Source organism: Propithecus coquereli, unplaced genomic scaffold, assembly GCF_000956105.1.
Source record: "Propithecus coquereli isolate 6110/MARCELLA unplaced genomic scaffold, Pcoq_1.0 Scaffold461, whole genome shotgun sequence".
NCBI lineage: Eukaryota > Metazoa > Chordata > Mammalia > Primates > Indriidae > Propithecus > Propithecus coquereli.
In genome coordinates, this window is record NW_012150408.1 from 2,386,039 (window position 1) to 2,412,334 (window position 26,296).

A 26,296-nucleotide genomic window follows, 5' to 3' on the forward strand; every position below is an offset into this window, starting at 1 on the left:
CACTCACGCCGTGGCACCTGGAACTGAGGATGGCTTCTCCCTCCCAGGAAGTCTAAAGGAATTGGAGCCTTTAGTTAGAGGAATAAAGCTCAAGTAGGAGAATTTCAGACGTTGGCAGTGGGTGGAACTGGACGAAGGGAGGAAGACAGGAACCTTCCTACAGCTCCTGGAGGCGCACTATGGTGTGTTGTGCCTGCTTGCTCTGCGCGCAGGTAGCCCAGATGGCCGCCCTGGCACGGACAGTGGAGGCAACCTCTCTATCTGCTCAGGGCTAGCTGGGTTCTCGGGGGCCCAGGAGCTACCCCGAGGCAGCTGGGGCAGATGGGAAGCCTTTCTCCCCATCTATAAAGTGGGCATAACCTCACTGTCACTGCACAGGTGGGATGTGAAATCTGCAGAGCCGACAGGAGAGGCTGGTGCGAGGCCTCCTGGGGAACGAGCCATCCCTGAGCTCTCCCCCGGGGGTCTCGGCCATCCTGGCTCTTGGAGGCTCCCGATGGAGTTCTCACTGTCGGCAGCAGAGGACACCCAGCACCTAGAACTGCAGACAGGAAAAATGCCTGTCTCCCTGTACCCCTGAACCTCAGGCCGCTGGGCTCCCAGGACCACTCAGCTCTTGTCCACGGGTGGCTGGGCCTGTTACCTGCACCTCACTCTCCCCACATCACTAGGCTGGGCCCATGGTGGGGACTCAAGAAATGCAAATTGAGCGCACGAATGGATGAATGAGCCAGTGAACAACAGACTGGTGGAATCCTGGAACCGAATCGTATTAAACCACTAGGCCCCCATCAACTTAAAAGCCTACTGTTCCAGTCCTCCAAGCGTGCTGGTTGTCAGGAGTGGGCTGAAGGCCAGCCCTGCTTGGACTTCTGGCCTTTGGTGAGCGATGGAGGGGACGTACAGACAGCAGACAGCAGCAGGGACACTGGCAGAGACGGGCGCGGCACAAGCACAGTGTGGCAGGAGGAAGAGAACGCCAGACAGGGACCTGCCAGGCTACGCTGGGATGAAGCCACGTAGCGAAAGATGAGGCTGCCGACCTCACTCCAGGGTCAGGTCAGGAGGCCGGGGAGCCAGGCAGGGGAGCGCGGATTTCATTCCGGAGCTGAGGAGCCTCTCAGGGTTGCTGGGCAGGGCGCGAGTCTGGAAGAAGCACCTGGAAATGAAGAAGTGGTGGGTTGGAAGTGGGCCCTTACCACTGACCAGGCCCCACACAATGAGGGCTTTGCCAGGCCGCACCTCGCTCCCTCACCCAGAAGCGGCGCAACTGCTGGGTCAACTGAGTGGCCGCGGGCGGCTCTGAGCACCCGGCACAGGCACCCAGGCGAGGTCAGCTCCCGGGGCAGGGCGCTCTGTCTGGTTGGCTGCTCTGTTCCTGTGTCTACGACAGTGCCAGGCACTTAGTAGGTGCTCAGTAAATGCTCACGGACCACATGCATTACCTCCTGTGGTACTCGCAGCCACGCCGTGGGTTAGGTACGGTCCCCACCCCATTACAGAGGATACCAAGGTTCAGAGAGCTAGGGCCATCAGGCCGGGACTGGAATCCAGCAGAGCCTCTAGAGAGGCTGTTCTCTCATCTGTCGTGCTGCACTCGGCGGGAGGGTGGGTGGAAACGCAAACAAAGAACGGGGCCTGGTGCGGGGCGGGCACGGTGCTGTGTGTTCGCGTCCCACAGCTGCCAGAGCAACGACCACACGCTGGGGCCTTATTTGTTCTCTCACAGCTCTGGAGGCCAGAAGCCCTGAATCAGGGTGTCGGCAGGGCTGCCCCTCCCTGGAGATGCTGGCGGAGGACCCCTCCTTGCCTCTTCCAGGTCCTGGTGGCTCCAGCGTTCCTTGGCTTGTGGCTGCATCACCCCAGTCTCTGCGTCCGTTTTTACATGGCCATCTTCCCCGTGTCTGTGTCTCTCATAAGGACAATTGTCGCTGGATTTAAGGCCCATGCAAATAATCCAGGATGACCTCACCTCAAGGTCCTTAACTTAATTACATCAACAAAGACTTTTCCCAAATGAGGTCACACTCACAGGTTCCGGGGGTTCGGATGTGGACATATCTTTTGGGGGCCACTGTTCAGCCCACTCATGGCCCAAAGCCCGTGGAGGTGTGAACTCCTGGGCCAGGTGCCTGCAAGTTTCCTGCTCTGTTTGCCCCTCTCTGGCCCTAGATTCCTGGCACTGCCCCCGTGTCCCGCCCAGCCCCCGAGCCAACCTCTCTGCGCTCTGTCCACAGGTTTGCCGGGCACGGCTCCAGACCTGGAAAAGAGAAAGCAGATTTTTGGGCAAAACTTTATACCTCCGAAGAAGCCAAAAACCTTCTTGCAGCTTGTGTGGGAGGCGCTGCAGGACGTGACGCTCATCATCCTGGAGATCGCTGCCATCATCTCCCTGGGGCTGTCCTTCTACCACCCACCTGGCGAGAGCAATGAAGGTAAGACGGCCTCGGACCCCACTTGTTCCCGCCACGAGCGTGCACATGTGGACACGGCGTCCACACTGGAGCGTGCTCGGGGCTCACGGCCACCGCTCCTTCCAGGGGAGGAAACCGAGGCCCAGGGGACAGGGCCTCGCCACCACCGTAGTGGAACCAGGCCCCAGTTTTCCCATGTGTGCAGTGCAAGGGTGGCGCCAACAAGTGGTGGTCACAGTGAGCATCGTTGAGCACTTACACCATGCCAAGCTCCAGGCCGCAGTGTCGTCCTAATAACCCCATGCAGCAGGGGCCATGCTTGTGCCCATTTTAAAGATGAGGAAACCAAGGCGCGGAAAAGTGGATGTACTTGCTTGCGGTCGCCAGCTAATAAGGAGTCCTCAGCGTTTCCTGGGGAGCTTGTTAAGAGCATGGGTGTCAGCCCTCCCTGAGAGGGTCTGGTCCTGTTGGACAGAGACTGGAGCTGGACGTCTGGATGTTCGCAGGCACACAGGTGAGGGTCTGTGAGGGTCTCTCCTTCACCCCTGAAGACAGAGCCCCCGAAATGCTCACCCTGGGGGCTGCAGACATCGTCTGATTTGAGGTGCTTCAGCTCCCTTCACCGGTATCCCTCAGGGCAGCCCGCCTCTGCAGGGCCCTCCAAAGCTGGGCTGCTTCCCGGAATCCCCAAGTCCCCTCCCCATGAGGCACGCCACTGCAAAACATTCATGGCGATGTCAGAGGTCTCTGCACCTGATATTCTAGGACAGGGATGGACACCCTGCTGTCCACAGGCCACGTCTGGATGGCCTCACCTATGAGCTAAGGGTGCTTTTTACATTTTTAAATGATTGAAAAATACCAGAAGAATATTTCATGACATGGAAATATGACACATAATATATGTTTCCTGGTTTAAGAATAAAGTTTCATCTGAGCATGTGCACTTCCCTTCCACGTTGCAGCGAGGGTGAGCGGCGAGAGCCACGTGGCCCGCACGGCCTGAAACACTCACTGTCCGGCCTTCCGCAGAAAGAGTTTGCCCGCCTCTGTCCTGGAAGAGCGGGCTGGGAGGTTTGGCCTCATGAAAATCTCCCTCCCTCCCTCTTTCTCCCCTGCCTCTCCCCACAACCCTCCCCTCTCCCTCCGAGTGTGGAAGGAGAAAAAAGCCCAGCCTCTGAAGTCAGGCACCCGGGTTGAAATCCTGTCTCCATCACTTCCTAGCTGCGTGACCTTCGGCAAGGCTCTTTCCTTCTCTGATCCTCAGTTTCCTTATCTGCAAAACAGGGCAAGTGATCCTACCCCACAAGGTTACCGCAAGGAGCGATGAAGGGTCTCGTACCCAGTGCCGACGCAGCCCGGCACTCGGCTGCTGGGCGCTGGCCCTGCTCCTGCCATGGGCGTGGCGGCCCCACGCTTCCTCTGCAGCCTTCGTCTCGGACCCCATCCTTCCTGCCTCGCGTGAGAAGGCTGCTCAGTCCCTCTGCACCTCTCTGCCTTTCGCGGCCCTGTCGCTGGGCTTGGTTCCATGTGATGGACATACTCGTGTCACTGATGCCGACTGCGCTTTCCCACATGCACAGACTCGGTCTCAAGGGGGCATCCCAGACTCTGTCTCTGGATTCTCAACGGGGACACTGCTCCATAGGCTGAAGAAGCACCGTCCCCCCCCCGCCAGGGAGGGTCCCAAGCAAGCCCACTCTTCCCAAAGTCAGGACTTACGACTGCTGTGGGAAAACCTTGACCTCCGCTCACTCATCCTTTTATTCCAGAAACGGGTACCGAGCGCCTGCGGAGGGGCAGGGCTTCTCCAGCCCCACGCTGCTGTCCTTTGTGGTGGCCAGGTCTTTTAGACCTCTCCTGGTGAATGTTGCTTTAAATTAAAAATACACATGTAATTAGCATATTACAAAAGCCCCCCACGATTGCTGTAGAAAAAGTCTAAAATGCAGATAAGAAAAACAAAATCAGTCACAATCCTACCTACCACCCAGAGAGAACCCACTGCTAACCCAAGCTCTGTGGATCCCAAGTGAGTATATATACATACAGCACGCCAGATAGATAGCCGGGATCGCGTGAGATGTGTTATTTTGTTGTTAGGTGGTTTTATAATCCGCTTGCTCAATTAATAGGATTTTATAACTGCTTTTGCGATTATGATCCAACATTCCCTAATGAATGTGGTACATAAATAGATAATAATTTATTTGCTATTCAGACAAGCACATAAAAGATAATAGCATATAGGAAATAACCACTGTGGGCCTCATTTTCCCAAACAAGGAGGTGGCCTCTGAGGTCCCTTGAACATCTGTCACCCTACCCTCTCCTAAGCTAAAGTTGCCCAAGAAGCTGGATAACCAATTCTATTAGGCCAGCTACCTCAATTTTGTGCATATAATACTAAGTTGATTTTTTCTTTTCTGCATGACATATTTCCATAGAGAGTTTAAAGACACAAGAGGGACATATCTCACAAGATGAGGTCAAATAGAAAGCCAGGCAGAAAAGGAACGTTAGCAAATAAACCAGATCTAATTGCTACCATGATTGAGATTTAAATTTAACTTGAGCTTCCTGGCAGCCAAGGCAGAAAGGGAATTAGGATCATTTGCATAGTTCAAGTTATCAACAAGGAAAAATATTAATTCTTCAGGAAGATGACCTTTCTCCTGACAATGAATTCTGGGATGATCTTTCAGGTAGGACTTTGTAAGAGATGCATAATGAGCAGCCTTCTTTGCAGAAGTTTTATAGCAAATATAGAAGATTGTACTTAGCTACTTGAATAAGCCTTGAACAAAGCTAAGGGTGCAACACAAATGCAGAATGATGATAATAATCCTTACTGTTTTTATAGCTACCACTAGTTGGGAGCTATTATAGGAGAAGTCCATTTAATCTTCAATCTCACAACTCTGTAGGTAGGTGCCATTATTATGCAGGAAACCGAGGCCCTGACATGGTAAATGGCTTGCTAAGGTCACCCAGCGAGGAAGTGGCAGAGCCATGACTCAGACCGAGGCGTTCTGGCTCCTCACTCCTGTCCCTCAGCTGTGCTTCCTCAGGGAGGGATCGGCCTGAGTCAGCCCAGATAAGTGGCCTCGTGTGACCCAGTTTGGTGCAAGAGTAGAACTCAGGGGCAGGTGGTGGAGGGTGCGGTGGGAACACCGAACAACTCTCCATGTGTGCCGGGAGGAGCCTCCGCACAGCCCCCCAGCCGGGCAGCTGCGATTGCTTCCATCTTAGGGCTGTGGAAACTGAGGCCCAAAGAGGGGAAGGGCTTGCCTGAGGCTGCAAAGCTTGTAGGTGGCGGAGCTAGACTTCAAACCCAGTCGGTAGGGTTCTTTCCCTTGCTCCTCTCCACCGCTGGCCGAGGCTGTAGCTCAGACCACAACCTGGGTCAACGGCAGCTGCATGTACTCAGCCCCATGAGAAAAAAATAGTTCCTGGACTTTGTGACTGTACTTATTTCTTCTCCCCAAAACCCATGCCCCGGCCTGAGCTCGGAACGTTTCAGGTTGCCAGGATCCCTGCCCCGAGTTAGACTCGGGCTTCATCAGTCCCCAGCCCCCATCAAGTGCAAGGAAACCCCCACAATTCCAGAGGTTCTGGGGGAAATGTCGGTTTCACCAGGGAAGGTGGCAGGGAAAGTTACGTGGCCCTGCCGTCTCCCTTTTGGCCCCCGGTTACTGAGGGCCCGGCCATTGCTGAGCACCTAGTGGTGCTGGCACTCCACGCCAGGGCTCTCGTGGACCCCACAGCCATCTCACAGACCGGGAGCCTTGCCCGACGTCCCCAGCAGGGCCTTCCCTGGGCAGCCAGTGTGGAAACTGTGCCATCGCTGCGAGGGCACTGAGTTCTATTTGAAATCGTGAGATGAACCTGGTTTCTCTTTGACACCAGCTGCCACCTCCTGGAGGCAGCAGAAGCCAGTGGTCAGGGCCTGGGCTCAGGGCCCAGGTCTGCCTGTCTGACCCCAGACACAGGCCGGCCCTCGGTGCTCCCAGCCTCAGTGACTTCATCCACAAAATAAGGCGATAACAGTACCTACCCTGTGGGGCTCTTGTCGGGACTAGAGAAAATAATGCCAGGTGCTCAGCACACGGTCCCATCAGCACAGAGCCCCGTGCACAGGAAGCAGCGTCTCTATCCACGCGCCGATCCCTCCCCTCTGCAGAAGGGTAGCCACGTTATTGTCAACACCCTACAATTCTGGTGTCTTCTGTGGCAAAGCAGAGGTGGACGGCGTGAGCGTCTTAGAACCGCAGATTCCAAAGCCCCGGCACCTGTCAGACTGGGGCCTCGGAGGCCCGGTGCCCCGGATCTGGAGATCCAGGAGTTAGGGCCTGCGCCAGAGGGCCCCGTGCTTCCGGCGCGGCAGGCAGACCCTGCGCACACAGAGCGGGCTCGGGAGGTTCTGCATGAGGAGCAACAGCGGTCCTTCAGCGCAAGGAAGGGAGGGAGGGAGGGAAGAAGAAGGGAAGGGTTAGTTACAACCCAGCCCTGCAGGAAAGATGGACAACGTCCTACCACCAGCTGCCATTCAGACCCCAACTGTGTGTGAGTCATTCAGTGTTATTGACCACCTGCCGTTATCTTAAGTGCCTCTGAACAGACATCCTCAGCCCCGGGCCGTGGCATCCCCACCCCCGCCCCACTGGACAGCTGAGGAAACCGGAGCTCCACAACCGTGAGGACTGGCCTAGAGCTGCGGCCTGTGACCTCGAGCCAGGCCTTGGGCTTCCCTTGTTGGGGACAGTCTCAGAGAGCCAGGGGCACATCTGGACTCATTTCCAGGGTCAGGTTTAGGGGCAGGCAAAGGGATACGACAGGATGGCAGCACTAGAGGATCTGGCTGCGCCCGTCACACGGCATGTCTTCCCAAGGAGACCTGTTCTTAGAGGGTGAAAACCGCCGGGCTTGGGCCCCAGAGGGTTGTGGGTTCAAATCCAGACCCAGCCTGCTCATGGCAGGGCTGGGATTGACACACCTGGTGCTCCCAACCCCTGCTAGTGACAGCTCCCCTGGTGCTAGGGTGCCAGCAGAGTGGCAGACACACAGTGGGTGCTTAGAAAATGTGTGTGGCTTGGCCAGGTGTGGTAGCTCATGCCTGTAATCGTAACACTTTGGAAAGCCAAGGCAAGAGGGTCGCTTGAGACCAGGAGTTCAAGACCAGCCTGAGCAACATAGTGAGACCCCATCTCTACAACAACAGCAACAAAATAGCCGGGTGTGGTGATGCACGCCTGTAGTCCCAGCTACTTGGGAGGCTGGTGTGAGGACCGTGTGAGCCCAGGAGTTCAAGGTTGGGGTGGGCTATGAGGACGCCACTGCACTCTAGCCTGGGCAACAGAGCGAGATGCTGCCTCAAAAAAAAAGAAAAAGAAAGGAAAAGAAAATGTTCGTGGCTTGATCAGTTTTGAGGGGCTCTTTTTGAATGCCAGACTCTGATAACCACCTAGGAGGCAGATATCCCAAGCAGACTGAGGTCCACAAAGGCCAAGTGGCTTCCCGGAGGTCACGCAGACAGGGAAAGGCCATACCCTATACAGCCCAGGTCCAGGGAGAGCAGCTGCAGTTCCCCGGACCCTGTGACCACAGTCTCCAGATCCTGTCCCTGCCCCAGTCCAAGGGCGCCCTAGAGGAGACCTCAGGAGGGCCTCTCCCCCTCCCCGCTTCCTTCCCCTTCCTCTTCTCTTCCCCGTAACTACCCCCAGGGCAGCAGGAGTTGTTCCCAGGGTCCGCAGCTCCCGGGTGGCTGACGGCCTAACGCAGCAAGCTGCACACCCGCTTTCTAGCCGTCCCAAGGCACCGTGGGACCGTCAGTTCTCAAAAGGAGATAAAAGCTAATTGGCTTTTGCTGGCAGAGGGAATGTCCCCAAGGTTCAGAAGGCTCCTCGGTAGTGAGGTGGCAAGGGCAACTGACAGGCTGGGCGTGGGAAGAGGGTGCGAATCCTGCTCAGCCACTGTGCCCTTGGCTTTCAGCGGCCAGTTCAGGGAGAGGAGCTCATGAAATGAGGAGAGAACCAACATTTACCATGTATCCACCACATGCCAGCCCCTTGGCTCACAAAATCCCTGGGGTTATCCCACTTTACAGCTGCCCAAACTGAGACTCAGAGAGGCCAAGTCACTTCCCTAAGGTCACATAGCAGAGCTTGGAGTTGAAGCTCGGCCTTTCCAATTCCTGAGCCCAGAAACTTTCCATCGTCCTGTCTCTAAGTGTCGAGTGCTCCAGCAGCTGCTCCGGCAGGGGCCCCGCTGAGGAGCACGACGGGGGAAGTAGCGGCCTTCCCGTTCACGGTGCACACAGCAGGGCGGCTAACGCAAGTCCTGCGAAATGGGGCACTGGGCTCTGTGTCTCGGGTTGCTCCTTCCCCTCCCCACCCCTAAGCCCCAGGAGGACGCGTTTCCGTGTACTCTGTTTCTGGTCAGCAAGGTTCACCCATGTCTCCCAGTCTTTGGGGGCTCCACTGGTGTCCTCCAGGGTGGCGCAGGGCACGTGCCCTAGTTCCTCTCTCATCCCATCATCACGTTACCAAAATCCAGCTGGACCCCCTTTGTAACGGGGCTCGGGGCTCCACGGAGGCAGGCTGTGGAGCTCGAGTGCGACAAGGCGCCATGCACTGGAAACCGAGCGGCAGCCGCCTTCCCCGAGCATGTACCGTGTGCTCGCTGCAGCGCCGCTTCACGCGCAGGCTCTCGGCCCTCTCAACTGCCTTATGAGGGAGCGCCTGTTATTATGCCCATTTTGCAGATAAGAAAACCAAAACTGAGGCACAGTGGTTAAATAGCTAGCTCGCTCACGGGCACACAACAGTTAAGTACCACACCTGGGATTCGAACTCAGGGCTGGCCCAATGTCACTCATCATTAGCACCGTGATTATTATCATTACCACCAAGGCTGGTCCTGGTAAACAGCTTTAAATTACTGGAAAAGTCTAAAACTCCCAGGGGGGAAAAAGCGGCTTCGAGAGCCCCACATGGTGACATTGTCTACAGGCCTGCACTTCTCCAGTGTCACACACTGCTGGGCCACAGTGTTTCTGTGCCTCCCCAAGTTTGGGCCCACCAGCTGAGCCCCAACCCTCCCAGGAACCAGAAGCCACCAAATGTTCCCCAGGCAACACTTGGCTTTCTTGTCATGTTGCTCTGACCCCTGGCTTTCCAGAAGCTTCTGGTAGGTTCTCTTGAAACTGCTGCTTTCTTTTCCTTGAGACTGAATTGGACTTCCAGGTGGTCAGCCATGAGTCTTTGGCAAGCACGTGGCAGAGGGAGCCACTGGGCTCAGGGGTAGTGTGTAGGCCAGATTTGGTGTCAGATTCCAGGCCTGGATTTAAACCCCACTATCTGCTGTGTGACCCCAGATGAGTCGCCACCCTTCTCTGAACCACTTCCCTTCTCTCTGCCCACTTGAGGTTTAAAGCGAATGCTTAGTGCACAGAAGGCCTTGCACATTCCCTGGTCCCCTGCCCGGCCCCCATGGAAGGGACCACTCTGCGTTTTCCAAGAGTGGGTGGTCAGACACTGCTCAAGGTCACTTTCCATGGAGATGGTCATTCCCCAACCCCAGTGGAAACAAAGCCTGGGCTCATCCTGGCTGGGGCATCTCACCTCTCTGGGCCTCTGTAAATGGGGTAATAGCTCTGACTCTCAGGATCCTCGGAAGGATACGGGGAGAGGCTTGGAAAGGCCTTAGGCTCAGCCCCTCATGAATCAGGACCCGCCTGCCTTTGGGCTGGAGGCTTTCGGATCCAATGTGCCCGATGTTTTTCTTTTTTCTCTTCACCCCGTGGGTCTGCAGACGCGGAGAGTTCAGGGGCCCAGACTGGGAGGTTCAATGGTGCGAGGGTGCGGGATGCAGCGGGGTGGCCTGCAGCACGAGTGTCGGTGCCCTGGCTGTGCAGGCAGCTCCGCCCTCAGCTCGCAAGGCCTGAGCTGGAGCCTCCTGCACGCTGAGCACTGGCCGACACCTTTTGCCTCCCTCTCCCTGGGCCCGGGAAGGGGTCTCAAGGATTCCTATTTTGCAGATGAGGCCGCTGAAGCCGGGCGGGGGGCAGTGACCTGCCCAGGATCATGCAGGGGCAGCAGCAGGAGCAGAACCAGTGGGGCTGTGGCCCCTGCCCCCAGCCCTGCTGCCTGGAGAGCTGCCTCCTGGTTGCTGGAAGATCGGGAAGAGAGGACGTCGGCAAAAACGCACGTCAGCCCTAAAGCACGTGCACGGCTGGCTGCCTTCATTCTGTGAAAAACCATACTTTTTCTCTTTTCTCATAAATTAGAGAAAATTCTATTTCTTTTCTCATCAGTTAGGGAAAATAAATTCTCTCTTTTTTCTCCTCTGTGCCCGGTCTATGCTGGAGACTCCGTGGACTTCACCTCATTAAATTCCACCCCTCACAATAGATCCCCACGATAAAGAATATTCTTCTCATTTTACAGATGAGAAAACTGAGCTTCACAGAGGTGGAGTCATTTTCCCACCACCTCACAGCTGGAACAAAGGCGGGAGCCCGAGTGGCTAAGACGGGGGGCTCCGAACTGCCTGGCTGTACATCCTAGCTCCCTGCTTGCCCTTCCTAGCTTGGGCAAGTCACTCGACCCCTCTGAGAGGCCTCAGCTCCCACACCTGTGAAATGGGCAGCGTGCGTGCCCGTGAGCTGATCCGTGCGAGGCACTTTGCGCGGGGCGTGGCACCAGGCACGGAATAAAGGGATCGCCGTCATCGGATTACCAGCACTTGTTACCTGGCAGAGCTGGGCTTCAAGTCCAGGCCCAGGAGGCCCCTCCCGCCTGCCAAGCCTCACTGCCTGCCTCCTTCTGCTCTTGCAGGATGTGCAACGGCCCAGGGCGGGGCAGAGGATGAAGGAGAGGCGGAGGCCGGTTGGATCGAGGGGGCTGCCATTCTGCTCTCGGTCATCTGCGTGGTCCTGGTCACCGCCTTCAATGACTGGAGCAAAGAGAAACAGTTCCGGGGCCTGCAGAGCCGCATTGAGCAGGAACAGAAGTTCACCGTGGTCCGGGCTGGCCAGGTGGTCCAGATCCCTGTGGCTGAGATTGTGGTTGGGGACATTGCCCAGGTCAAATATGGTGAGTGTCCCAGCCACAGAGCCAGGCTCTAGAGCTGGAGTCTGGACAGAGGTGGGATAGGACAGGCAGATATAGAGATTGGCCCAGGGAAGGGGGTGGGTTCCTAAAGTCTGATCCCAAGTCAGGATGTCTTCTGAGATCCTTTGAGAAGTAGAAGGGTACTTCCCGGAGGAGGCAAGATCCCAGAATCCATTTAAATCAAAAATGGCAAATACATGGCACATGTGCCACCACTCTCCTAAGTTCCACCCCTAGCAGACATTACTTATCAATCACAGCTCAGGGCCTGGATACAGCCTCAGACGCCTTCTCAACACAACCCTGCAAGGACCGCTAATACTCAGAATAAGTTTATAAGATTAAATCCATTTCCCATCCCTGATTTGGCTGTTGAGGAGGTGCTAGAGGGAGCAGAAGTGGATGAGTGAATAATATGGACCAGCGCTACTGCCATGGAGAAGGTGGGCAGGTTGACACCAAAGAGGGTTTGGACCAGATATGCTCTGGGTAAGTAGAGGCATGAGGTAGATGAGAGATTGGATATTCCTCTTCATTCAGCCCTAGAGGGCTTGATTTCCCCCTGATAGTGTGCCATGGTTGGGGTCTCCTCAGCCTAGCCAAGATAGACTAATCCCTTCTAAAAAAATTTCCCAAAACTTGAATAAATTGAAGGTGTGAAAAAATAATAACAGTAATTTCCCCAAACTGTAACTGAGCCTAGAGAAAAACAAATCATTGAGAAAACTGAGCTTCAAATCCAAGCCAGGCCAAGAGAGACACTTCGTAAAGTACATGCCACTTGAGCCCAACCTCAGCCCCCCGGGCCTTGCGCCATTCACCGTGGCTCTGGTTTTACCCTGCCCTGTGGCCTGCAATGGGCAGCGTCTTGGCTCCGTACCCTGGGAGCTGTAGGCATCTGGCCCCCATTGGTGAACCTTCCCTTGTAGTCACACCTTTAAGGGAAAGTTCCAGCCTCTCCAGCCACCCGCCACCTGCTGACTCCCTGCCCTTCCTCCCACCAGGCGACCTCCTCCCTGCCGACGGCCTCTTCATCCAGGGCAATGATCTCAAGATCGATGAAAGCTCCCTGACCGGGGAATCTGACCAGGTGCGCAAGTCCGTGGACAAGGACCCCATGCTGCTGTCAGGTGAGCTGCAGCCCGACGGCAGGCACACCCCCATTGCCAGTTCCTGCCCCCAGGTGGAGCGGGACGCCTGTGTGTCCCCTTCATGAGGCTGAAGGATCTCAGAGACTTTGATCCTTGGCTCTGGGATCTTGGCCAGCTCGGCCCCAGTGGAACACCCTCCCCTTTTCCCAAGAAACATGCATCGAGCCTGCGGTGCACTCAGCAGCACTCCAGGCTGGGGAGACCGCCGTGAATTAACTGGACAATCCTGCCCTCGCAGCACTTACCTTCTAGGGACTTGGTTCACTGGAGCCCCTTCTTATGAGGGATGAGAAAGACTCAGTCAGGTGACAATCATTTTAGACACCTGCCGTGTGCCAGGCACTGGGCTGGGTGCTGGGGCCACAGCAGTGAATAAGGAAGACGAGGCCCCGGCCCTGAGGAGCTCGGGGTGGGGTGAGAAGCGAGAGGCAATGGAAAAATTCCAGAAGGGACAGGAGTCTGGAGGAAACAGACAGGGCTGTGGGATGCAGCTGGCTGGGAGGGCAGGGAAGGCTTCTCAGGGAGGTGACAAGGTACGCTGAGACATGGATGATGAGAAGGAGCTGGCCTTGGCACTGTCCAGAGGGAAGAGCAAGGGCAAAGGCCCAGAGGCAGGACTGTACTGGGAGTCACCAAGTTCAATTACAGAGAAAGGGCCCTCCCGGCAGAGGCCACCATGTGCAAAGGCACAGAGATCTAAAGGTATGTGACATGTCTTGGAAGAACAGAGGGGAATATCAACAGGTCTGCTGGGTAGGATGTTAGAAAGGAGTGAGATTCAAAGCTGGAGCATTTATTTATCCAGCATGTATTCAATCAACATCTATTAAGCACCTACTGTGTGCTAGTGGTTAAGGAGACAAACAAGGTCTCTGCCATCCTGGAGCTTAGCATCTAGTAAAGGAGGAGCCAGAAAAGGAAGAAGCACGCGAATGTGTGAGCGCGTTTCGGGGAATAAGCCAGATGGAGACGTTGCACTGTTGTTATGAGATACAGAGATCCAGAGGAAGGGGCAGGAATTTTAGTTGGTCAGGGGAGGCCTGTCTGAGATGTTGCATTTGACCTAAACCAGAAGGAAGAGCATTCCAGACAGAGGGACTGCAAGTGCAAAGGCCCTGGGGTCTGATCGAGAGATCATGGAAGGTCTCAGAATGCCCTCTTGGAACACAGAGCCACAGGAGAGAGCTCAATAAATGATCACGGCCCTGTGGCCCTGGCTCTTGCCTCTGGGATGATGTGGTTGACAGACAGGCACTCATCCTTGGGAGGAGTGGCCAGGTGAATCATCTGGATCTTCAGGAGCCCAGGGAAGGCACGGGCCTGAGTGAATGGGCGATGAGAGCTCAGGCGGGTTGGAGAAGGGGGAAGAGGGGAGGATGCTGGCAGGGGGGTGGGGAGAGAACGTGTTTGGAATCACTGGCCCGACAGCATCCCATCCAGCCAAGGAGACAGACACAGGTGCAGAGAGACCCTGGAAATGACATGGCTGGGCAGGGAGGGATGGGAAACCAGCCAGCCAGCCTGGGGTGAGTCACAGGGTAGCAGGGTCTCTGAGCAGGGACAGCAGGACCCAAAGAGAACAGAGGTGCCAAATATAAAACAATGCCGGAGGCAGAGGACAGGAGTGGGAGACTGTTCAGGGCCAGAAACAGGAGAGAGAGAGAGAGAGAGAGAGAGAGAGCAGGAGTTTGGGGGCCTTAGGGAGTACCTCTCTGGCTCTGTGTCCCTTCTCTCTATCAAGGAGAAGCCTTATAACTGGGGAGGGGCTGGGATGTCCCCAAGGCAGCCAGAAGTCCCGGGAGACCAAGGGGTCCCACAGGAGAGCCCAGGCTCGCAGGCCCTTGGTGACAGGAAGGCACTTGCCCCTCCGCAGACAAGCACAAGGGGACGGGAGCAGATAGGAGGCATTCCAGGTGTGAGCAGGAATCCCAGTGACTCCCGTGACACCCAGGCTGCGGGGGTCAGCATTGGTTCTCAGCAACATTCCCGTCAGCTTGGGAGTGGTGGCTTGTGAGCGCTGGGACAAGAATGGGGTGACCATAAGACGCCACTATGGGGACCCTGAGCCCCAGTTCAACCAGCAGCCTTGATCTCCATCTATCAGGCTGGCTGGAAGCCCAGGTAGATGGAGCAGGTCTGGGGCCTCTGGATGTCAAGAGACATCAGCCAAGGTCTCGGGGACGTCCTTGTGGGCAAAGAGGAAAAGGGCGCACTGGAGCCTGGAGATTGCGGTGGGTTGGTGCCGATTCCTGGATTGCCGGTGATCTGGTGGGAGGTGTCTAGCAGCCTTCCCTGGAGCTCTAGCCTGTCGTAACGTGGAAAGTGTGCCCACCGGGCTCTCAGAGACCGTGGGCGCAGGGAGGGTGGCAAAAAGAAAACAAGAGCCAGGATCCACAAGGATGGCCACAGGGTGCAGGATGAACTAGATCGAGGAAAGTGAAACTCAGTGGTGTCCCTGCAGCGCGGGCATTCCGAAAGGCAGCTGTGTGGGGTTGGCAGGGCAAGGGGATGTGGCTTAGCTCAAACTCATGCGGGGAAGACAGAAAGGGCATCGTTGGCCCAGTAGAAAATAGTATAACTGAAAAGGGAAGAATTCTGTAACAGTCAGAAACGCTCTAGGACAAAAGGGGCTGCCTATAAGGTAGTGTAAGTTCCCCGTCACTGATTGTGTGTGAGCAGGCTGTGGGTGGAGGTGTTGTAGAGTGGCCCCCTGGGTGGGCACTGCATTCAGTGCCCCTCCCAGCCCTGAGAGTCACAGATCCACCGCACTCCTTCCCCGTGACCCTCGCCTACAGATCCCCCTCATTTGTTCTCTCCAACTTGCAGCTGCTGAGGCTATTCCATCCTCCCAGGCAATCCTCTTCCTTCCTCTTTGCTCATTTAACTCCCGCCCATCTGCTCAGGCCCTGCCTCCTCCATGAAGGCTTCCATGATCACCTCTGCCCTGTGGCAGTCAGCCCCTGCCCACCTGGGATTCGCCTTTCAGCCTACACCACTCCACTTTGTGCCTGGCCCATTCAGGCACAGACTTGTAATGCTGATTGAGTTTTCACTGTGCAAACCAACTCAAATAAAATCTGCAGTCCTGCACCCCATCGTACCTAACTGGTCTCACTTTTGTAGGTCCTTCTGTCCTTGGCCATATGCAGACAGAGGGACACTGCCGTGATATGCTTCTTCACCAACCCTTCCACCCAGACAGGTCCAAGCAACTGGGAGCACGGACCAGAGACTCTCAGGAGCCTGTGCCCAGCTTCAGCCCGGGGCCCTGCAGACCTCAGGCACTGTCCTCCGAGCGAGGAGTGGGCGGCTGTGCAGAGGTGTAGAGAGAGCAGAGAGACAGCCAGGCTGAACTGGCCTGAGCTCTGGAGTGAACTCGCTGTGTGGCCTTAGGTACATGGCTTCACTTCTCTGAGCCCCGGTCTCCCTGTGAGGGGATAGGGAGGTCGGCGGTGGTGTGAGTGGGCGGCCCTCTAGCACAGTGCTGCCACAGGGAAGCCTGAGATGGGTTGGTTCCCTTCCCCATCGCCTGGGGGGAACCTGGACTTGGGGGTGAAGTAGCCTGGGTCCAGTCCCAGCTCTGCCCCTCTGTGGCTGGAGACCCCTGACAAACTTCTCCCCCTTTCCGAGCCTTCGTTTCCTCACTTGTGAAATGGGACAGTCAGCCCCGCTCCTGCGGTGCTGTTGGAGTGTGGCATCTCCAGCAACGTCCACGTCCCCTCTCTTCCTTCCTCTCGGACGTCTGCCTTTCCCTCTCCGGGCTGCCGGCTTCCTTCCGCCATGCAGCTCCTCCCTGCCTTCGCCTGCCTCAGCCCGCCTCCTCTGGGGGGGTTGCCTTGACTGCTGTCTTCCCCAGTGCTCTGAACTCTCCGCAGAGCACACATTTGGACGCTCATTTTTGTGCACGACCAGACACCTTGATGTGTGTTGGAAGCCTTGCTGGCCTTCTGGTTGGACAACCCTCGAGAAACACAGAGACAGGGCTGGGGTGCTTGTGGTGTCCTTATGGCAGTTCAGAAACCCCCTGCTGGCGTCTGACATACAGGTTCAGCCTAGAAGAAGGCAGAGAACACTTAGTTCCAGCCCGTTGGTCCAGCGATAATCGGCCTGTGTGCCTGGACAGGTCCTTTCACCTCTCTGAGCCTCCATGTTTGGGTCTATGCATTGGCGGAGCTGGGGGCCCCCACTGCCTACCCCACGGGGCTGTTGTGGGGACCACAGGCATGAACAGATGCGACTGTTCTTTGCAAACCCTGCAGGTACGGAGTGCTGTGTGGTGCAGAACCAGCATGATGTTTAGAAGCAGAACACCCAGGTTCCAGTCCTCCACTGGCTCCCACTGAGACCTCTGCCCCTCAGGCCCTCAGTTTCCCCATCTGACAAATGGGGGCATACCTGCCTTCGGAAAGACCAGATGACCCCAGTGCTCAGGGTACCAAGGAAATCACAAATATCTGTCAGGTTCCCTGGGACAGGTAGACAGACACCATCCCACTTCTGATATATTCAGACTGGGCAGAGTAAAAATGTTCAGGAATTGCAAACTCACGCGTCTGCAGGGCCAGGCAGGGAGAGCGCGGGTGCCAAACCAAGATGGCCGGTGCTTCCCATTGCTGCCTGCAGGAGCCAGCCAGTGTGACCTCAGTGCTCCCTTTGCAAGAGGAGCTAGGAATGCAGATTTCCGTGTACGATTTCCCCATGTTTAAATGTTAACAAGAAATTCCAATTTTTTAAAAGTCCGTGTGGGTCAAGCACCATATGAGTAGGTCCTACAGTACAAACTCTGGCCGAGGCCTGTCCTTTTAGCTTTGTAGTTTAAGATCATTTCAAACTTTTGGAAAGGTTGCAAGAGCAGTACAAAGAACAAATGCGTGCCCTCCGCTCTGATTCATCTGTCGCTAACATTTGCTCCGGCTGTCTCACAAGTCCCACTCTCGCCGTCATGGGTGCATGTGACAGCCCTGTCCCCTACACTCCAGGTGTATCTCCTGAGAGCGAGGCTGTTCTCGGGCAACGACACGGCACAGCCGTCACGTTCTGGGGACGCGATGTCGTTGCGGCACTATGACCCATGTGTTGTCCATATCACATTATGCCAATTGTCCAGGCAGCGAGCATCCTCCAGGCCTGGATCTGGGGCGTGGCACTTAGATGTCTCTCCTCCTGAGCCCCCTCTGCATGCAGCAGCTCCTCATCTAGTCTTCGTCTTCACGGAAGGCCTCCCAGGCCTGAACCCCCGTGAGCGTCCCACCAGGACAATGATCCCTCTCAGAAGGAATAGGTGCCCAGGCCTCTGATTGTGCAGCATTTCCAGGGCTTCAAAGATCCCTAGAGAACGCTGATCTTGTCCCAATTTGCAGCTGGGGAAACTGAGGCCCAGAGCAGGAGTGTAAGGCCCCCTGAAGGCAGGGCCAGGGCAGGAGTGAGACCCCAGCCTTTCATCCGCCCATCCCCGGGCGCCCCCTGCAGCCTCCAAGCACCATGTGGGCTTTATCATCTGGCAGTGTGGCGTGTTGGAAGCATCTTGTGGTAACTTCCACTGGGAACACACGCCTAGATGCCACTGATGTGGCAGTGGATGGGCCAGGGGGCTGGGGTGGGGGCGTGTGTTCAAACAGCAGCAGGGCCTGGCCCCGGCAGGACCTCCCTCCCACTCCATCACCCCCCAGTCGAGCAGTAACGGCACCAGGTTACGCAGGACATCAGTAAACCCTTGTGGGACTCTGCCCACATCCCAGTGCCTGCTATCCACCCTGCCAAGCAGCAGGCCAGGCACGGGAGAGCCGGACCTGCTGCCACTGCCGCCGCCTCCAGGGAGCCTAGGACGACACCGTGACTGCAGAAGGCCCAGTCTGCTGTTCGGCCCGCACTCTCTCCATTACACTACCCTGCCTCTTCTCCATGAGAGGCAGCGGGGTGTAGTGGATAGAGCACGGGTTCAAGTCCCGGCTCCTCCACTCACAGCTGTGTGACCCTGGGCTGTCACTCAACCTCTCTGAGCCAGAAAGGCCACGGTGGGCAGAGGGGCTCGGGGTTGTGCTTGCTCCAAAACCTACCTCACAGGGCTGTTGTGAGGGGGACACTTGCCTACGGTCCAGTGCTCTGGGAGTGTGCATGATCACGTTGCTAGCTGCACCGAGAGCGGTAGTGATGAAAGCTGTGTCTGGGCTGGGACCCTGTTGGCTTTGTGTGGTGCTTATGCCTGGAGGCAGATGGTAACCCCAGAAGTGGCCTCGATCCCTTCCTCACAGCCTCTCCCCACTGCAGGGGACCTTTTAGAAGACACACCCTGTCCCCTCTCCCTGTCCAGGGAGAGGCCTGGCTGGTCACACGCAGATGAAGGGGCCTGCATTCCAGGCCCAGCTGTCGCACACCCCTGTGCAAACCCCGTCAGTCGTTTCCCCTCTCTGGGCTCAGAAGCCACATTTTGTAAAATAGGCCCTTCTAGCTCTGCCACCAAGAGCTCAGTGGACCCCACTTGCCACCACATGAGGCTCTGGCTGCAAGGCAGCCAACATCTGGCCCAGCCTCAGGGAAGCTGTCTCCTGCCGCTCAGGACCAGCCCCAGGCCAGGCCAGGCTTTGGGCCTGCCGCTGGGAAGGTGCTGGCTCTCCTGCTGCCACCTGGTCAGACGCCGAGGAGCTCCCCCTCCACGGGATGGGGACAGGGACGGAGGCTCAGGCAGGACAGGACAGTCCCGTTGGCAGGAGCCACAGTGTTGCCCGGGCCTGGGCTCCCTTTTCCTCCCCATGGGAGGGCTGACGCAGCTGCCCAAACAGCTCTCCTTCCCACGCGCCCACCAGCCTGCCCCGCAAGGCAGGCAACGCGAGGTTGGAGCCACTCGCCGGCTCCAGCCCAGCTCTGCGCTCCCAGGCCGAATGTGGAGGCGACCCTCTGAGCTGTGCCTGTGAAGTGGGGGTGGCAGCGGCCACTTCACAGACTGTGACAGCTGAGGGAAAAGCAGCTCAGATCGTACTTGGCACACCGACTCCTCAACCGACGTCCCTTCTCCTCCTCCCTCCCCCACAGAATATTCTCAGGGCTTCTACTGAACACCAGGCAAGGGCCCCACCCTGCCACCTGTGCTCAGGCCCTGAGCTTCGCCATCACACGGGGCCCTCTCCCCACTCTGCCTGGGCTACGCCCCACCTGCCTCTGGATCCTTGGCTTGGTTTTATCTTTTTTTTTTTTTGAGACAGAGTCTCAGTTGCCCGGGCTAGAGTGCCGTGGCGTCAGCCTAGCTCACAACAGCCTCAAATTCCTAGGCTCAAGCAATCCTTCTGCCTCAGCCTCTCCTGAGTAGCTGGAACTACAGACATGCGCCACCACGCCTAGCTAATTTTTCTATCTTTTGTAGAGATGGGTCTCGCTCTTGCTCAGGCTGGTCTTGAACTCCTGAGCTCAAGCGATCCTCCCGCCTCGGCCTCCCAGAGTGCTGGGATTATAGGCATGAGCCACCGTGCATGGTGGGTTGGTTTTGTTCATGCTGCTGATCTGTGTGCCTGTCTGCTCCCCTTAACCCCAACTAGACCGGGTGCTGGGGTTCACAGGGAACCCTCATGCAGCCCCAGAACCTGGCTTGGAGTCAACACCCCATGATGTCTATCCATCAAATGAAGGACTGCGGCCTGGGTGGTGGGGCAGGGGGAGGGCCATCTGGTCAGTCTGTCCACACAGACAGGGGTCTGTCCTCTGCTGGCCCATCCAAACCCTTTTCTTCCTGAGATGTAGCTTCCCTACCCCACCCAGGACGTGCCCTGGTCTCCCTGGGACACAGAGTGTCCGGACACCATTGCTGAGAGGTAGTGACCTAAGCCAGCTCCCTCCCCATTTTACAGAGGATGACACTGAGGACCAGAGAGGAGAGGGCTGGCCTAGGGTCACACAGCAAATCAGAATCAGATTCCAGATCGTTCCCAGCCCAGGGCTCTCCATCCACACCCCAGCCCAGGTATTCCGAGGAGCCATGGGTGGTTGGAGGAGGGGAGGCCTAGAGAGTTGTGTCCAAGGGACAGTGGCCAGTGAGGCCTGGTGCAAGGCCCTGCCAGGCCTCCCCACCCAAAGGGTCCTCGCTTCTGCCCCACCCAGACTCCTGTGGCTTCCTCTGGGAGATGAGCCCCTGTCCTTGACTGCAATGCCTGCTGCTCCACCACCAGTGCCTTGGTCCCTGGTGTCAGCATCCCCTCTGCGAGGGCCTCCTGGGGCTGCGTAGGGCAGCAGCAGGGACCGCCTGGTCCCTCAGAGCGTTCCCCTGCAGGAGGGGCGGCCAGTGCTCAGGGCCTGGTCAAGGAGACGGCTGGGCCCAGAGGTGGGGAGGAGGAGGGCACACAGCTGGGAGGAACGTGACCCTTTGTCTACACAGATGATTTACTGGGGAAGTGGCTGGGTGTCCTCCGTTATAAATGTAGTACGTGCCCCCCATGGAAAGCACAAATAAGAAGGTAACAGGAAAAAGGGTGCTGGAGTTGCAGCTCCAAGCCAAATTCTGCTGGGGGAGGCCGAGAGGAGACTCGCACTCAGACCCTGCCCTCAAGGGGCTCACGTCTCGGGGAGCCCGGCTGGGAGGTACCCCCAGGGAAGACTGTGGGGGTGGTTCAGGGGAGACAGATGAAGTCCCCTTGTGGGAGGCAGGGGCCACCTAAGGGGAAAGGCATTTGCCCTGGGCCTTGAAGAGGGGGCTCTGGACCAGAGGTGAGAGAAGGGCACTCAGGCGGTGGTGACCGTGTGAGCACAGGCCCGGGGACGAGACACAAAGGCCGCGGGAGCTGTGCGTGCGCCGGGGCAGAGGCGCGTGGCAGGAATCCATGGCCGAGGGCCAGAAGAAGACTGGGGTCTGATCTAGGGGGCACTGCCTGAGTCGTTTGGACCGGGGGGAGAGTGTCTGTGCTGGGGGGCCACTGGGGAACAGAGGAGGAGGTCGGTGCCTGCACCTCCCCTGCCCCTGGCCAGGTGGGGCCCAGAGGACCCCTGGGGCTTCTCCAAGGCTGTGGCCAGAGGGCACCTCCCTGGCCTCCCCCTCCCTCCTCCCTGCCCCAGATGCGGTGCTGAGCTGCAGTTCCCGCTGCGATGGGAGTGATTAGATCAGCAGGTGATTTGGGGTCTGATTCTCTTGGGCGGAAACTGGCCCCTGTGTCTTTTTCCATCCTGTCTAACCTTGGGGGACAGGGAGCGGCCTCTCCGTTGCCACCCGGACAAGAGAACCAACACCTTCACTTTGCAGCAGACCTTTTCACTGATGTGTTTGAGACCTTGTCTCCTGGGGGCAAGGGGAACGTGACAAAGATAATAGGCTCGAGGGATAGCAGAGTTCCAGCCCTGGCTCTGCCCCTCACCAGCGGGTGACCCTGGGCAAGCCACATCTTCCATAGAGCCTCAGTTTCCTCTGGTGTGGGGACTAAATGAGATCATCGCGTGGAGGGCAGCACACGCCCTGCGCACAGCAAGTGTCCTGTGGAAGTTAGCTCGGGTGGCGGTTACTGCTTTCTGCGCTCCGTGAATGCGCGAAGTGTGTCCCTTCCTCTCCTTGGAAGAGTCTCCAGCAACCCCCAGCCCCATGTGACCTCGGTTTCCTCATCTGTCTAATGCTGACCTTTCACAACCCCTCCTCCAGGCCCCGACGCAAGCCAAGCTGGTGCCCGAGACAGCGTCTTGTCCACAAGTTACCATAATGACCAGTGTTCCGGTGACCGGGGCTCAGGGCAGGGGTGGGTGGGCTCCAGGAGAGGTCGCCAGGCCTGGGCTGCCCAGCCAGGAGCCCGTGTCTGAGCTCATTCTGTGGCCCCCACTGCACTCTGGCCAGGGGCAAAAGAGAACTGTCCTTGTGTACCAGGAATGGCCAAAGAGCTCACCGTCTGAGAATCCGGTTCTATTCCCGCTGCTGAGCGTCCTGCCCACTCTGTGAGCCTTCAGGACTCAGTTTCTGCATCTGTGCGTGGACAGGCTGACGCTCGCCTGCCTTAGAGGAGCTCCCTGGAGAGTATCTGTCTGTCTGCAAAGCACTTGAAGATCCGGAGATCCTGGAAGTCAAGGGGCCGGAGCACCACACGCTCACGCACATGCAGGCACGCGTGTGCACACACAGCACCGAGCTGTCACGCAGACCCTAGAAGGAAACGCCAGCGTGGGCGACACCACTTGGAAAGTGAAGGCAGACTCCTCGCTTAGGCAGAGCACTCCGGGTCCTGACTCAGAACCCCTGGACTCCTGCTCTAGCCGCCATTCGAATGAGTTTGCTTCCCTAGACTTCAAATCTGAAGCAAACTGGGAAACAATGAGAAGATTGTTAGAGACAAATTCTGCTGAAAACAGGGAGAAGTGGCAGCCAGTCCCGAGGGAAAGAAGGGAAAACTCTAAAAAGCAGGAGCGGGTTCCAGAAGCAAGTCCTAGAGCGTCGGGCGTCAGGATCGTGGCTGCTGGGGCCCCCGGGACACCGTCTGGCCACCCTGCTGTGGTGCTTACTGCGCTGTGCGAGGCGGCCTGAGACGCTGCGCTAGGCCGGGACGGGATGCTTGCTTCATTTGAGAAGGAGCCGCGTGCTGCGTTGTAGAGAGCCTTCCACCCAAAGTGGTAAAAAGTGAAATGAAATAAAATAAACGGGCGCCTGAAGAGCCGAACATCACTAATTCAAACTCGTCACTAAGTAGGGGCTGCGGCAGGCCTGGGCACCTCCCTGGGGTGTGCCCTGAGCCCGGCGCAGGCAGCACACGCAGGCCAGGAGGGCGGTGGACAGCAGCTGCATGCACCTGGCTCTGGCAGTGCGTCCACCCTGCGGCGCAGCCGTCGCCACCACCATCCCCAGGACTTTGTCATCTTCCCCACCTGAAACTCTGCCCATCAAACACTAACTCCCGTTCCCCCTCGCCCAGCCCTGGCACCCGCCATTCTCCTCTCTGTCTCTGTGAACTCGATTACCGTGGGGACCTCATGGGAGTGGAATCGCATGGTATCGACGGTCCTTTTGTGGGGGGCTTATTTCAGTTGTTACAATGTCCTCTTGCTTCGTCCATGTTGCAGCAGGTGCCAGAATCTCCTTCCTCTTTAAGGCTGAATAATATCCCATTGAGTACATAGACCTCATTTTTTCCCTTTGCGTCTTATCCTCACTAGGCCACAAGCACTCTGCACGCTCTCGGGTAAGTCGCTCTGTGAGCCTGCGTGGTGGAGGGGCCCATCTTCAAGCAACAGCGAGACTCTCATGTCAAACAAGAGCTGATGCCAAAACCCCCAAAGATGAAACAAATAAAAGTAGAATCACTCTACCAAAGGCCTCCTTTGCCCCCCACAGCTGCCCTTCCAGCCCCTGGAATTCTTTCTAGGGGCTGAAGGGCCCTTTGGAACCCAGTTTGAGAAATCTAAAATTCTAGCAAAGGAGTTCTAACCTTTCTTGCAGCATGGACCCCTGGGGAAGTCTGGTATCATCATGTGTCATCCCTATTCAGAATAACGCTTTGAAGTGCATAAAATAAAATCTATTGGAATGCAGGCAAAACCAATTACATTAACATAATTTGAGTAGTAAAAAATAAAGTGTGGTGATGTATTGCTTCTTTATTAGTATATTAAATAACAAGATCCACCTTAGTAGTAACATAGGGATGAACATCAACAATTCTGCAACAGCTGTAAAGTGAGATGAGGAAGTCTGTGGTTTTCATAATGTATGCATGGCATTGTGGGCGCCAGTGAGACTCCTGGGTTTGTTGCCTACATTTGTAATAGGAGAGATGCTAAGTTTCAGTTATAGGTTTGTGAAAATAAAGGCGTAATTTTTTTCTTGTCTAAGTTCACAGACCCCTGAATTCTTTCCACAGATCTTTGGTGGGGGGTTGCTGGGGACCCCATTTTAAGCAGTTCTGTCCAGGGCTTAGTTGGCATTTCTTTACTGATTGCAAAATTAGGCAGGATGAGATCTGGTTCTAAAGACTGTCAATAAAGAAAAGAGAGAGTGGTCCCTGCTTGGCCTCTAAGGGCGGGAGAGGAGGGGGGAGAATGAGGCAGAGGGAGGATGTGATCATCCAGGGCAGGGTAGTAGGTGGTGGGCCTGGAACTGTTTGGGGGCCTGAGAAGTGAGGAGGGATAGCAGCGTTTCAGCCCCAAGCCCATCCCATCACTGTCCTAGGGGAAATCTTCTTAAAAGGATCCACCACACACACACAGTGTGAAACATAACCATAGCCAGTGCCCCATGACCTCAGCAGAAGAAGAGCAAGGAGCTGACTGAGACCTCATTTCTTCTACTCCTTTGGGGAGGGGGCTTCAGCCATGCAATGGTTAACTTGGCTTTTGTCCTATTGCTCAGGGACCCATGTGATGGAGGGCTCAGGACGGATGTTGGTGACCGCCGTGGGTGTGAACTCTCAGACTGGCATCATCTTTACCCTGCTTGGGGCCGGCGGTGAAGAGGAAGAAAAGAAAGACAAAAAAGGTAAGTGCAACCCCTTTGCAGACCAGGAGAGGAGCTCTTAAGACCACTTTTTTTTTTTTTTTTTTTGGTTTATTCATTCACTCAACAAAATAGTTATTGAGTGCCTTCTGTGTCCACACCCTGTGCTGACAATCACCTCCTGCATCCTCAAGGCCCTGCTAGGGCCAGGTGGGCTCTGTCTGTTCCATCTCCAGGGTCTTGTCCCAGTCTCTGTCTTGTCCAATCATGTCATGGAGGCCCCTCCTTCCCCTCTGGGCCAGGCCATGCATGCTGACCACATTGTTGGGTCACCAGCCTCAGGTGGTAGAAACAGCCAGCATGAACTGGTCCCATCAACACCCCAATATTGAGTACAAATCCCTACCCAAGCATATTCCTTACACTGTCATCAACTCCACTGAGCAGAGCTGAAGATCCACCCAGCAGAGACTTGTCCAAGACGTGAACAGAGGAGGCTGGTAGGGAAGTTGGCCAAACAGATGGCTCCAACTCAGCCACTATGAGTTCCTTCTCCAGTGTCCCTGCAGTGGCCACCTTGCCTGGGTTCTGGTTCTTCCTCCCCCTCGGAAGTAAGATTCCTTATTCACCATTTTCCCCTCAGTGCAGCAGGCCAGCAGCCCAGGCTAAAAGTGCCTCTGAGAACAGGGAGGGATGCTCACACAAGAAGCTCAAATACCATCAGGCCAGGCCCACCTCCAAAGGCCCAGGCTTCTGGCCCCAGCACAGCCCACTCCTCATCTGACACCTACACTTTGCCTCAAGGACAGCCCCTTTTCACATTTTCAGTCTTTTGTCTCCTTCCCCAAGCTCCAGGGGAGCATCCGCAACATCTAGAACTTCTGGAATTAGAATGCTGGGAGAAGGGAGATGGCAGGGCAGAAGGCCCCTCCCTGAGTTTCTGGGGCAGCCCTGCCACCTCCAGCTCTCAGAAGCCAATCAGGTAGAGAGCCTGGGTCAGGATTGAAGGTGACTTGTTCCTGAAGGCAAAAACTGTTTTTAATGGTTCTCCCTAAGATTGTGGCTACCCCACCAGCAGGAACAATGGAGCTGGCTGTGGTCTGGGAAATCAAGAGGCTGGAGAGAGAAAGGGGTGCTGAGGTTGAAACTGAGGAGAGAGTCCTGGCCAAGAGACCTGGAGGGCATCACGATAGCGTCAATGCACTGAGTTGGAACCTGTGGCCAGGGTGGGCAGGC

General features: G+C 56.5%; 1 protein-coding gene across 4 annotated transcripts in view; it reads left to right on the top strand.

Moving 5' to 3' along the window:
* The window catches only part of ATP2B2 (ATPase, Ca++ transporting, plasma membrane 2), a 117,792-nt gene that overhangs the window by 35,632 nt on the left and 55,864 nt on the right, over positions 1 to 26,296 (top strand). For 3 of the 4 annotated variants that reach the window (XM_012655142.1, XM_012655145.1, XM_012655143.1), the window contains exons 2-5: positions 2,238 to 2,435; positions 11,252 to 11,509; positions 12,532 to 12,657; positions 24,977 to 25,102. In XM_012655142.1, coding sequence (XP_012510596.1) covers positions 2,238 to 2,435; positions 11,252 to 11,509; positions 12,532 to 12,657; positions 24,977 to 25,102 — 708 coding nt within the window. Of the gene's footprint in view, positions 1 to 2,237; positions 2,436 to 11,251; positions 11,510 to 12,531; positions 12,658 to 24,976; positions 25,107 to 26,296 lie in introns of all 4 variants that reach the window. The other variant, XM_012655144.1, reaches the window with a different exon arrangement.